Source organism: Scyliorhinus canicula, chromosome 2 (genome assembly GCF_902713615.1).
Source record: "Scyliorhinus canicula chromosome 2, sScyCan1.1, whole genome shotgun sequence".
Taxonomy (NCBI): Eukaryota; Metazoa; Chordata; class Chondrichthyes; order Carcharhiniformes; family Scyliorhinidae; genus Scyliorhinus; species Scyliorhinus canicula.
In genome coordinates, this window is record NC_052147.1 from 242716445 (window position 1) to 242729884 (window position 13440).

The window sequence follows — 13440 nt, forward strand, 5'->3', positions numbered from 1 at the left end:
AAATCTAACCTCAGGCAGAACAAAAAAGGTGACAAGTATGAGAAGGGAGGTGGTCACTGCAGGACTGAGGGGATTGTACCTAAATGCGCACAGTCTACGGAACAAGGTATATGAGCTTGTTGCGCACACTGAAATTGTCAAGGACGGTGCAGTGGGGATCACAGAGACATGGCTGCAAGGGGATCAGGGCTGGGTTCTAAATATACAAGAAAATGTGTCCTATCGAAAGGACAGGCAGATGGGCAGAAGCGGGCGAGGTTGCTTTGTTAGTAAGGAATGAAATAAATCGATAGCAAGAAGCAATATAGATTCAAAAGGCATAGATTCTCTGAGAGTTGAGGAATCGCAAAGGTAAAAAAGACCCTATGCGAGTTATGTACATGCCCCCTAACAGTAGTCAGGATATGGGGCAGAAAATAAATCACAGGATAGAAATGGCATATAAAAAAGGTAATATTACAATAATCATGGGGGACTTCAATATGCAGGTGGACTGGGAAAATCAGGTTGGTAGTGGATCTCAAGAAAATGAAGTTGTGGAGTGTCTAAGAGATGTTTTTTTTGGAGCAGCTTGCGACAGAGCCAACTAGGGAACAGGCAATTCTGTATTTGGTGATGTGCAATGAGGCAGACTTGATTAGGGAACCTAAGGTGAACGAACCCTTAGGAAGCAGTGACCACAATATGATAGAATTTACCCTGCAATTTGAGATGGAGAAGCTGGAATCAAATGTAACGATATTAGAATAAAATAAGGGTAACTACAAAGACATGAGGGAGGAGCTGGCCAAAGTTGATTGGAAAGGGAACCTATGCTGGGAAACAGTGGAACAGCAATGGCAGGAATTTTGGGGGGTTAGTCAGGAAGCACAACAGAAATTCATCCCAAGGAGGAGGAAACATGCCGAGGGGAGGACGAGGCATCCATGGCTGATGAGGGAAGGCCAAAAACACCATAAAAAAAGAAAAAGCATACAAAGTGGTGAGGATCAGTGGGAAGCCAAAGGATTGGGAAGCCTTTAACAGTGAGCAGAGGACAACTAAAAAAGCAATAAGGTGGGAGAAGATGAAATAGGTGTGCAAGTATGCTAGTAACATAAAAGTAGATAGGAAGAGTTTTTTTCAATATATAAAGGCTAAAAGAGGCAAAAATAGACATTGGACCACTGAAAAATGAGGCTCAAGAAGTAATAATAGAAGAAATGGCAGAGGAACTCAATAGTTACTTTGCATCAGTCTTCACAGTGGAAGACACCAGTTGGATACCAGATCTCCAGGAGAATCAAAGGGCAGAGGTGAGTGTAGGGGCGCAGGAGAAGGTTCTGGGGAAACTGAAAGGTCTGAAGGTGGATAAAAGGTGGACCGGATGAACTACACCCCAGGGTTCTAAAGAGGTAGCTGAGGAAATTGTGGATGCATTGGTGAAAATCTTTCAGGAATCACTGGAGGCAGGGAGGGTCCCAGAGGACTGGAAAGTAGCTAATGCAACATCACTGTTTAGAAGGGAGGGAGGCAGAAGACTGGAAATTATGGGTCGGTTAGCTTGACTTCGGTCATTGGCAAGACTTTAGAGTCCATTATTAAAGATGAGATCACGGAGCACTTGGTAAAATAGGATTGAGTCAGCACGGCTTTGTCAAGGGGACTTTATGTATGACAAATCTGTTAGAGTTGTTTGAGGGGTAACAAAGAAGTTAGACAAAGGAAAACCAGTGGACGTGATTTATTTAGATTTCCAGAAGGCCTTTGACAAGGTGCCGCATAGGAGACTGTTAAATAAGTTTAAGAGCCCATGGTGTTAAGGTAAGATCCTGGCATGGATAGAGGACTGGCTGACTGGCAGAAGGCAGAGAGTGGTGATAAAGGGGTCTTTTTCAGAATGGCAGCCGGTGACTAGTGGAGTGTCTCAGTGGTCGGTGCTGAGACCACAACTTTTCACAATATACATTAATAATCTGGAAGAAGGAACTGAAGGCACTGTTGCTAAGTTTGCAGATGATACAAAGATCTGTAGAGGGACACGTAGTATTGAGGAAGCAGGGGGGCTGCAGAAGGATTTGGACAGGCTAGGAGAGTGGGCAATGAAGTGGCAAAAATACAATGTGGAAAAGTGTGAGGTTTTGCACTTTGGAAGGAGGTATGGAGGCATAGACTATTTTCTAAATGGGGAAATGCTTAGGAAATCAAAAGCACAAAGGGACTTAGGAGTCCTTGTTCAAGATTCTCTTAAGGTTAATGTGTAGGTTCAGTCAGCAGTTGGGAAGACAAATGCAACTTTAGCATTCATGTTGTGAGGACTAGAATACAAGATCAGGGATGTACTTCTGAGGCTGTATAACGCTCTGGTCAGACCTCATTTGGAATATTGTGAGCAGTTTTGGGCCCTGTATCTAAGGAAGGATGTGCTGGCCTTGGAAGAGCTTCACAAGAATGATCCCTGGAATGACAGCTTGTCATATGAGGAACGGTTGAGGATTCTGGGTCTGTACTCGTTGGAGTTTAAAGAATGAGGGGGATTTTATTGAAACTTGCAGGATACTGTGAGACCTGGATAGAGTGAACGTGGAGAGGATGTTTCCACTTGTAGGAAAAACTAGAACCAGAGGACACCAACTCAGACAAAACGGACGATCCTTTAAAACAGAGATGAGGAGGAATTTCTTCAGCCAGAGGGTGGTGAATCTGTGGAACTTTTTGCCGCAGAAGGCTGTGGAGGCCAAATCACTGAGAAAAATATCAGCCATGATTGAATAGTGGAGCAGGCTCTATGGGCCGTGTGGCCTAATTCTGCTCCTATGTCTTTTAGTCTGATGCACATGGATAATTCAAGAAATCTAATTGAAGAATATTACAAAGGGGGCCCAAGACATTTAGAAATGTTTCATCCTGTAGTCTCCACATCCCCTTTTTAACTCTTTTACATCGTGTCCTCAAGGGAGTTATTGCCAATTTTTCCAAAAGGGGTGTTTATTTAACATTTGAAAGGAATCCAAAAACAAAGATTTCTCACTTTGAATCAGAATGATCAAAGCTTTACAAAATCCAAAGTAACAGCAATGAAGATGATTTTTTCATCTATGCGAAAAAGTTATAAAATATTCATTCAGAAATGAGCATTTAATTAGAAGATATCTCCCAAGTGAAAACATATCACGCTGTGCCAAAATAGTCAATCCGCTGACTAATAATGTAAAGTACTTGAACCAAATTTATTTAAATAGAATCAGTTCTTCATTTCTTTTCCCATAGAAATTATGCCCAAGACTATGAACTGGTCAAGGTTTGGGGGAAAAGAACTCTTCCCCTACCCCCATGTGACTATGGCAATTCAATGGAAATAAATCATGCTGCATAATCTTCCAAGAATCCTTAAATTCTGGATAAGTCCCAGAGGATTAGAAAACTGCCAATGTAACACCTTTATTCAAAAAAATGGAGACGACAAAAAACAAGTAAATACAGGCCAGTTAGCTTAACGTCTGTTACTGGGAAAATATTAGAGGCCGTAAGAAAAAGATGTGATAGCAGAGCATTGAGAAATACATAATATAATCGAGCAGAGCCAGCATGGTTTCATGAAGTAGAAATCCTGCCTGACAAATTTATTAGAATTCTTTGAGATGGTAAAGAGCAGGGTGGATGAAGGGGAAATCAGTAGATATAATATACTCAGATTTCCAAAAAGCATTTGATAAGCCAGTACATAAAATATTACTTCGTAATATAAGAGCACATGATGTTGGGAATAGTATATTACCAAGGATAGAGGATTGGCTAATTGATAGAAGACCGACATGAAGTATTTTTCAGGATGGTAACCTGTAACTACTGGAGTGCCACAGGGACCGGTGCTGGGGCTCCAGTTATCAAAATATATATTAATGACTTTTTTTTTAAATTTAGAGAACCCAACTCTTTTTTCCAATTAAGGGGCAATCTCGCGTGGCCAATCCACCTAGCCTGAACATCTTTGGGTTGTGGAGGTGAAACCCACGCAAACACGGGGAGAATGTGCAAACTCCACACGGACAGTGACCCAGAGCCGGGATCAAACCTGGGACCTCGGCGCCGTGAGGCAGCAGGGCTAACCCACTGTGCCACCGTGATGCCCTAATATTAATGACTTGGACGAGGGAAGTGAATGCATTATTACCAAGTTTACAGATGACATAAAAATAGCAAGGAAGGCAAGTGATGAGGATGAAACAAGAAGCCGACAGAGGGATATAGACAGGTTAGATGAGTGGGCAAAAACTTGGCAGACGGAATATAATGTAGGAAAATGTGCAGCCATGCACTTGGGTATGAAGAATAAAGGAGCTGAATATTATTATTTTATCATTAAGGGATGTGGGCGTCACTGGTTAGGCCAGCATTTATTGCCCATCCCTAGTTACCCTTCAGAAAGTGGTGGTGAGTTACCTTCTTGAACCACTGCAGCCCTCGTGTAGGTACAGCCACTATGTTGTTAGGGAGGGAGTTCCAGGATTTTGCCCCAGCGAAAGTGAAGGAAGAGCGATATATTTCCAAATCAGGGTGGTGAGTAAGCAGTAAGGGAACCCAGGGCTACGGAGATAAGGATTGGGAATGGGTTATGGAGATGAGGATTGGGAAATGTTAGACTCCATTATAAAGGATGTGACAGCAGAGCATTTCGAAATACATAATATGGGCGGCACGGTGGTGCAGTGGTTAGCACTGCTGTCGCACGGCGCCGAGGGTCTGGGTGCGATCCCAGCTTCAGGTCACATCCGTGTGGAGTTTGCGCATTCTCCCCCTGACTGCGTGGGTCTCACCCCCACAAACGCAAAGATGTGCAGGGTAGGTAGATTGGCCACACTAAATTGACCCTTAATTGGGAGAAAAGAAGAATTGGGCATTCTAAATTTAATTTAAAAATAAATATATAATATAATCAAGCACAGACTGCATGGTTTCATGAAGTGGAATAGGGGGGCCAGAAGCACAGTGTTTAGCACTGTTGCTTCATAGCGCCAGAGACCCAGGGTCGATTCCTGGCTTGTGTCACTGTCTGCAGAGTCTGCATGTTCTCCCAGTGCCTGCGTGGGTTTACATCCGGGTCTCCGGCTTCCTCCCACAAGTCCCGAAAAACGTGCTTGTTAGGTGAATTGGACATTCTGAATTCTCCTTCTGTGTACCCGAACAGGCGCCGAAGTGTGGCGACTCGGGGAGTTTCACAGTAACTTACTTGCAGTGATAATGTAAACCTACTTGTGACACTAATAAAGATTATTATTGTGAGGTGGAAAAGTGGCGTTGACGATTATATCAGATCAGCCATGATCCCACTGAATGTCGAAGCAGACCTGATAGGCTGAGTGGCTACTTCTGCTCCTCCGTCTTATGGGGAAAGTAAAAAAACAAAATCAAGAAGCTTTTTACCTGACTTCCATAAGGTTTGAAAATATTTCACCACATATACAGAGATCAGTATTGATGGTAAAGAAAAGCTGCGACATTTTGGCTCCATTTGAGTCTTGACTGGCACAACTTATGCAGTTAAGAATGAAAGCAAACAAATTGAAAGCCCCTGCAATTTTGAGCAGAAAACATGTAGCACAACTGATAAGCTGACCTAGTGCCATTTATCAAACATGATGGAATAATTTTCCCTCAGGAAAGTTTATATAAGCTGTGAAAGATATTTGTCTTCAAGAGAAGGTGACACAGTGCTCAAAAAGGGACCAGCATTGATGAGAGAAGTACTATCTGTCGAAAATATTCACAACAGAAAGGCAGACGGAAAAATAATATCTCATTACTCTCCTGCCTGAAATAAGACTTTGACCTGCAACATTAACATTTTAAGTTAAGCTTGAGTGCTGGATCAGCATGGAGACATTGACAGGGTGCAAAGCCTACCAGATAAATAATAACAATTCAATGATGATCCTATATCATTTCTGTATCGTTTCTTCTTTTCAAAAACCCCAATGTGGTGATCGCCCAAGACCGTTTTAGAAACCAGCAGCCTAATAGATGAAACTAAATGTTGTGCAAACGTGCCCAAAACTTGCAGAAAATTTATTTTCTTGCTGACTTTTACGCTGCAGGAAATACAAAATAATTAATTCCACCATGATCGATTTAACCTAACATACATGCCTATGATCAAACATTTCACTCTTTATCATCTGAATATCCTTCTTGCTTTTTTGTCAAGGCAGCTTGCCCAGAAAAATCTCCTCCTCTTGTCAACCCCCAGTTACAACAACAACTGGAACTTGCAGTTCAATTTACCCTTGCTCGCTCCATTGATAACCTTCTTGATCTCTCTTCAATTTCCAGAATGACTTCCTCACCGACACACAACTATTTTCTTTCCTGCTATTATACTTGAGATCTGAAGAGATTTTCCATCAAAATCATTCCAACTCTAAGAATTTCATTATTTTCCTTCAACAAAACTCTGTTCGAGTCCGTCCACATGTGCCCAAAATAATTTGTCTTACTAGAGAGCATAGGTTTAAGGTGCGAGGGGCAAGGTTTAGAGGAGAGGTACGAGGCAAGTTTTGTTTACACAGAAGGTAGTGGGTGCCTGGAACTCGCTGCCGGAGGAGGTGGTGGAAGTAGGGACGATAGCAGCACGGTAGCATTGGGGATAGCACAATTGCTTCACAGCTCCAGGGTCCCAGGTTCGATTCCGGCTTGGGTCACTGTCTGTGCGGAGTCTGCACATCCTCCCCGTGTGTGCGTGGGTTTCCTCCGGGTGCTCCGGTTTCCTCCCACAGTCCAAAGATGTGCAGGTTAGGTGGATTGGCCATGATAAATTGCCCTTAGTGTCGGGTGGGGTTACTGGGTTATGGGGATAGGGTGGAGGAGTTGACCTTGGGTAGGGTGTTCTTTCCGAGAGCTGGTGCAGACTCGATGGGCCGAATGGCCTCCTTCTGCACTGTAAATTCTATGATTCTATGATTTAAGGGTCATCTTGACAAATACATGAATAGGATGGGAATAGAGGGATACGGACCCAGGAAGTGTAGAAGATTTTAGTTTAGTCGGGCAGCATGGTCGGCACGGGCTTGGAGGGCCGAAGTGCCTGTTCCTGTGCTATACTTTTCTTTGTTCTTTGTTATTTCCAAATTGCTCTCTGTTCTGTTCAATGCAATGCGTGTGATACTTAGAAGCCAAGAAATGAGATGCAAGATTCTTGATCCAAGTGTGTTCGTAGTTGTGATGCAATCTTGTTATGAAATGACACGATTGCATTGATAAAGCTGTGGATTTTACTCATTAAGAAAACTGAAATTTTTCACAATCTTACCCAATGTCACTTTTAGACTCTATTAGATTGATATCATCTGGATTCAGTTCAATAATCCATTTCTCCATTTCTTCTATCCAAGGGTACTTGAGAGATGATGGGACAACAATCAACAAGGGCCATTCTTTTTGATAAAAGTAGGCCACTGAAATTGCTTGAATCGTTTTTCCAAGGCCCATCTGTAAAAAATAAAATGATATCCTTAATTATTCTGTGAACAATTTATATTTGTTCATAAAAAAGTAGGACATTATGAAAAGATCTGATTGTTGTATCACTATGTTACTGGAACTGCATCTCAATGGGCTTGATGATCAGGCATACGTCATTGATAACGAGATGAATGAAATCGACTTATTCAATAGAATGGTCATTCTATGCAATCATGCAACAACACAATTCACTTCCACTTGGAAGGTTGAACAGTAAAGGTACATTGAAGAAGCACAATTTTATTCAGCATGATCATTTTTACAAAGCATCATTCTGATGTACTGTGCACAAACCTCGAAATGTACAGTCTCAGCATCTTAGCTTTTAGCTCAAGATAATTCTTTCAAATAAAATAACCCAGACTTCGTTAACCCAATCTTTTTTTTTTAAATGTTGCCAATTAAGGGGCAATTTAGTGTGGCCAATCCTCCTACCCTGCACATCTTTTGGGTTCCGAGGCTGAGACCCACACAGACACAGGGAGAATGTGCAAACTCCACATGGACAGTGACCCGGGGCCAGGATTGAACCCGGGTCCTCGGCCCATGAGGCAGCAGTGCTAACCACTGAGCCACCGTGCCGCCCTTGTTAACCCAACCTGCATTTACCAGCACTTCAACAACTGCTTGACAGTAGCATATGTAAGTTGTGCATTTCTGTCCTGTAAGTAGTGTGCAATTTATATTTAGAGGTTACACATGGGAGTGATTTATGCAGTCCTGGCCCCTATACTACTGAAAGAAACATTGACAAATGGGGAAAAGGGCAGAAAATATTTACAACCAAATGCCAGAATTGTGAAGACGTAGGCTACATGTCTTTTCTCTGGAACAGTGAAGGCTAAGTGATAGAATCGTTGCGGGATGGGATGGGATGGAATCATGATGGGATAGAATTATTACAGGATGGGATGGAATTGTTACAGGATGGGATGGGATGGAATCGTGACGGGATAGGATGAAATGAAAATCGCTTATTGTCACGAGTAGGCTTCAATGAAGTTACTGTGAAAAGCCCCTAGGCGCCACATTCCGGCACCTGTTCGGGGAGGCTGGTACGGGAATTGAACCGTGCTGCTGGCCTGCCTGGGTCTGCTTTCAAAGCCAGCGATTTAGCCCAGTGTGCTAAACCAGCCCCACATCTACAATTTGCAGTTTCATGGCCCTAACCCCCTCTTCTTCACGATGGACGTCCAATTCCTCTGCACCTCCATCCCCCGCCAGGAGGGTCCCAGGGCTGTCTGCTTCTTCCTCGAGCAAAGGCCCGAATAATCCCCATCCAGCACCACTCTCCTTGCCTTCCTGAATTTGTTCTGTCGTTCAATAATTTCTCCTTGAACTTATTTCACTTCCTGCAAATAAAGGGTGCGGCATTGGGCCCCAGTTATGACTATCTTATTTGGAGGTATGTACCTTGTTCATGTTGTGATGAGATGCATAAAGCAATTCTGTATATATTATGCATAACCTCCGACCAGCAGATGGCAGTGTAAGTCTACATGCGGCTCTATGCCTCGAGGCAGTTGGGAGAAAGTCGTGTTGGAGGATAGAAGTATTCTGCAGTAGCTCCATAATAGTTAGTTAGTGTTAGTAGTTTGTTATTTATTTATTCCATTTATCTTTACTACGCAGTTGTTTCATAATAAATTATTTAAACTAGATGTTCTAGAGTGCATCATTCATATCGGCCAGGCTACAGAACATGACACCAGTCTTATTCAGGCACTCTCCCACAAGTCTTCCTCGATTACATCGATTATTATATCGGAGCCACTTCATACTCTCGTCTGGACTTGGAAAAATTGATCGATTTTGCTTCCAATTTCCATCCCTCTCATCTTCACATGGTCTATCTCCAAGGTTTCCTTTCCCTTCCTTGCCCTCCGTGTCTCATTTCATTAAATACCCAATGGCACCCACAGCATGGGGCAGCACGGCAGCACAATTGCTTCACAGCTCCAGGGTCCCAGGTTCGATTCCCGGCTTGGGTCGCTGTCTGTGTGGAGTCTGCACGTTCTCCCCGTGTCTGCGTGGGTTTCCTCCGGGTGTACCGGTTTCCTCCCACAGTCCAAAGATATGCAGGTTAGGTGGATTGGCCATGTTAATTGCCCTTAGTGCCCAAAAAAAGTGGGTGGGGTTACTGGGTTACAGTAATATAGGGTAGATAGGGTAGAGGTGTGGGTTTAGGTAAGGTGCTCTTTCCAAGGGCCGGTGCAAACTCGCCGTCTCCTTCTGCATTGTAAATTCTATGATTCTATGAGCTACCTCAACTACAGCTCTTCATAACCCGCTCCCTACAAGAGCTCCATCCCATTCTCTCAGTTTCTCCACCTCTGCCGCTTTTGCCACTATTAGCACTCTTCAGTCCTTAATGGCACCATAAATGGCACTATTAACGCATCCTTTCGTCTGATGTCCATGTCACCTTTGAAAATCTCTCCTCAGTTCAGACTTGGTCTTTTATTAGAATAGAATAGAACAGTACAGCACAGAACAGGCCCTTCGGCCCTCGATGTTGTGCCGAGCAATGATCACCCTACTTAAACCCACGTAACCCGTATCCCAACAATCCCCCCCATTAACCTTACACTACGGGCAATTTAGAATGGCCAATCCACCTAACCCGCACATCTTTGGACTGTGGGAGGAAACCGGAGCATCCGGAGGAAACCCACGCACACACAGGGAGGACGTGCAGACTCCACACAGACAGTGACCCAGCCGGGAATCGAACCTGGGACCCTGGAGCTGTGAAGCATTGATGCTAACCACCATGCTACCGTGAGGCCCCACCTTCTTCACCCACATCTCCAACTGTGTAATTATTTACATTTCTACTCCTGTAAAAGTGTCTTGTGGATTCCATATGCTCCCGCTTACGCAGCAGAGCAACCTTAGCAGAAAACAAGAGGAGACATGAAGAAACTTTTTAAACAGCAAGTTGCTGTGATCAGAAATGCACTGACTGGAGGAACGGTGAAAGAGGATTCAAAAGTAATACATTATTGAAGGGAAAAAAACTTGCATGGTTTGGAGCAAGAGCAGCAGAATGAAACCCATGAAAAAGCTGACACAGGCACAATGGGCCAGTCTCCTTCTGAGCTGTAGCATTCTATGACTCTATGCTATTGACAAGATTGCAACCATATCGCCAGCACAGGGTGAGCAATTGAGCCAGATTAGCTCAAAGAAAATATGATTAGCCTCAATAACATCACATCTGAGGGCTCAATCAGGAGAAAACAGATCGTAAAGTAAGCAGGCATGCCAAAAAAAAAGGTAAATATTACTAATCTCTCTAAAATTGAGTAGAAACTGCACGACCTGGTGATAGAAGTCATTTAAAAGTCATTGTCAAGAGCTCAGGGAAGTTCAAACCTAGTTATCGTACAGTGCTGGGCCTTATTAAAGTGTCAAATAATGTGTCATGGGGTGGGGAGGGCAGATAAAAGAGTCCTCACCACATGATTAACATAAAAATGCAATTCTCTTGAACCCAAGATTGCAGTGTGCAAATAATAGCTCAATGACAGTGAAAATGATTCCAATTCAAGTGATGGCTGTTGGCAACTGAATCAATCTTGTGACCGAATAAGATTGGCCATCACCGCGTACAGTTCAGTGTTATAAAAGTATGACCTGGTTGAATTGTGGATAGCGATGAGGACTGTCAGAGGATACAGCAGGATTTAGATTGTTTGGAGACTTGGGCAGAGAGATGGCAGATGGAGTTTAATCCGGACAAATGTGAGGTAATGCATTTTGGAAGGTCTAATACAGGTAGGTAATATACAGTGAATGGTAGAACCCTCAAGAGTATTGACAGTCAGAGAGATCTAGGTGTACAGGTCCATAGCTCACTGAAAGGGGCACCACAGGTGGAGAAGGTAGTCAAGAAGGCATACGGCATGCTTGCCTTCATTGGCCGGGGCATTGAGTATAAGAATTGGCAAGTCATGTTGCAGCTGTATAGAACCTTAGTTAGGCCCCACTTGGAGTATAGTGTTCAATTCTGGTCACCACTCTACCAGAAGGATGTGGAGGCTTTCGAGAGGGTGCTGAAGAGATTTACCAGGATGTTGTCTGGTATGGAGGGCATTAGCTATGATGAGAGGTTGAATAAACTCGGTTTATTCTCACTGGAATGACGGAGGTTGAGGGGGCGACCTGATAGAGGTCTACTAAATTATGAGGCATAGACAGAGTGGATCGTCAGAGACTTTTTCCCAGGGCAGAGGGGTCAATTGCTGGGGGCATAGGTTTAAGGTACGAGCTTTAGAGGAGATGTACGAGGCACATTTGTTTACACAGAGGGTAACGGGTGCCTGGAACTCGCTGCCGGAGGAGGTGGTTAAAGCAGGGACGATAGTGACATTTAAGGGGCATCTTGACAAATACATGTCTAGATTATAGAATTTACAGTGCAGAAGGAGGCCATTCGGCCCATCGAGTCTGCACCGGCTCCTGGAAAGAGTACCCTACCCAAGGTTAACACCTCCACCCTATCCCCATAACCCAGTAACCCCACCCAACACTAAGGGCAATTTTGGACACTAAGGGCAATTTATCATGGCCAATCCACCTAACCTGCACATCTTTGGACTGTGGGAGGAAACCGGAGCACCCGGAGGAAACCCACGCACACACGGGGAGGATGTGAAGACTCTGCACAGACAGTGACCCAAGCCGGAATCGAACCTGGGACCTTGGAGCTGTGAAGCGATTGTGCTATCCACAATGCTACCGTGCTACCCTTATAGGATCGGATTAGAGGGATACGGTGCCTGGAAGTGGAGAAGATTTTAGTTTAGACTGGCAGCATGATCGGCGCAGGTTTGGAGGGCCGAAGGGCCTGTTCCTGTGCTGTATTTTTCTTTGTTCTCTCGAGACAGGCAGATCAGAAATAGGTTTATGGCAAAACATAAAAGGAAGAAATTTACATCCTGAAAGGATATCTGATGAAGTATTACTTTCAATGCAAAAAGGAAACCAGGGAAATTTATAACATGTTTTGTAACGAGGTTTCATCTGAATAAGTAGTGCACCTTACTGCAAAGTGAGAAAAAAAGATTACAATTACCTGAGTGAGGAAAAGTTGCAGCTGAAAACAGTTTCAATGATTTGATTGGTTCATATTCTGACTGTTGCTTCTCACATGCCGTTAAGTATGTTTTGAAAGAATGTTTGGTAATTCTGGTAGCTTTCCCTACATGGAACATGGGTCTTCATTGGTTTGCCAATTGAGGTCAGCAGACTATGGTAACCGCAGCCCCATTTGTACTCCCAAACTACATCCCATTACCATTTACTTCTCTACAACACTCCCGTAGCTGCTTGCAAAATAATACTCAAATCAAAACTCCTGGTAATCAGCAGCTAGTTGGAGAAAATGCATATGTACTTTGCACCGTCTCAATGCAGCTTTCCAGCAAATGGCCCAACAAAACCCTGGAGGGAGAAATAATCAAGGAGGGGAAAGGAAAAGAATCAATGGGCTGGACAGCATCAATTGCAAGCTAAAGCCAAGGCTGCTGGCAGATAATCAGGCCTCTGGGAGAAGAGGAGAAGAATAGAAACAGGACATCACAGAGAACACCATAAGTACATTTAGTCCGAGCGCAAAATGTTTTTCACATTATTTTGGTTATGGTGAATTTGAATTACTGACGAAAAAAGATTTTCAAAAGGACTTGGATTTTTTGAGCAATATCACGGTTTAAAAGTAAGCGAGCTAAGTGAATCAAAATTTTAATAAGAGTTCTTCCAAATTAGTAAAAAAACACATCAGCAGTGAGAAATTTTATGGAGGGGGAGGAAATTTTGGGTTTATCAATTATGCGCAGAGCCTTGAATAAATTTATAAAATTAACTGATCACTCTACGACAGGAAATGTGATAAAATATTACACTATTGTTCTTATGACGATATTTTAGTGTGTTTTC

At 43.3% G+C, this 13440-nt stretch overlaps 1 protein-coding gene across 3 annotated transcripts in view; it reads right to left on the minus strand.

Moving 5' to 3' along the window:
- Positions 1 to 13440, minus strand: part of zranb3 (zinc finger, RAN-binding domain containing 3) — a 214496-nt gene that overhangs the window by 116928 nt on the left and 84128 nt on the right. For all 3 annotated transcript variants that reach the window (XM_038789900.1, XM_038789899.1, XM_038789901.1), the window contains one exon: positions 7286 to 7464. In XM_038789900.1, coding sequence (XP_038645828.1) covers positions 7286 to 7464 — 179 coding nt within the window. The remainder of the gene's footprint in view (positions 1 to 7285; positions 7465 to 13440) is intronic.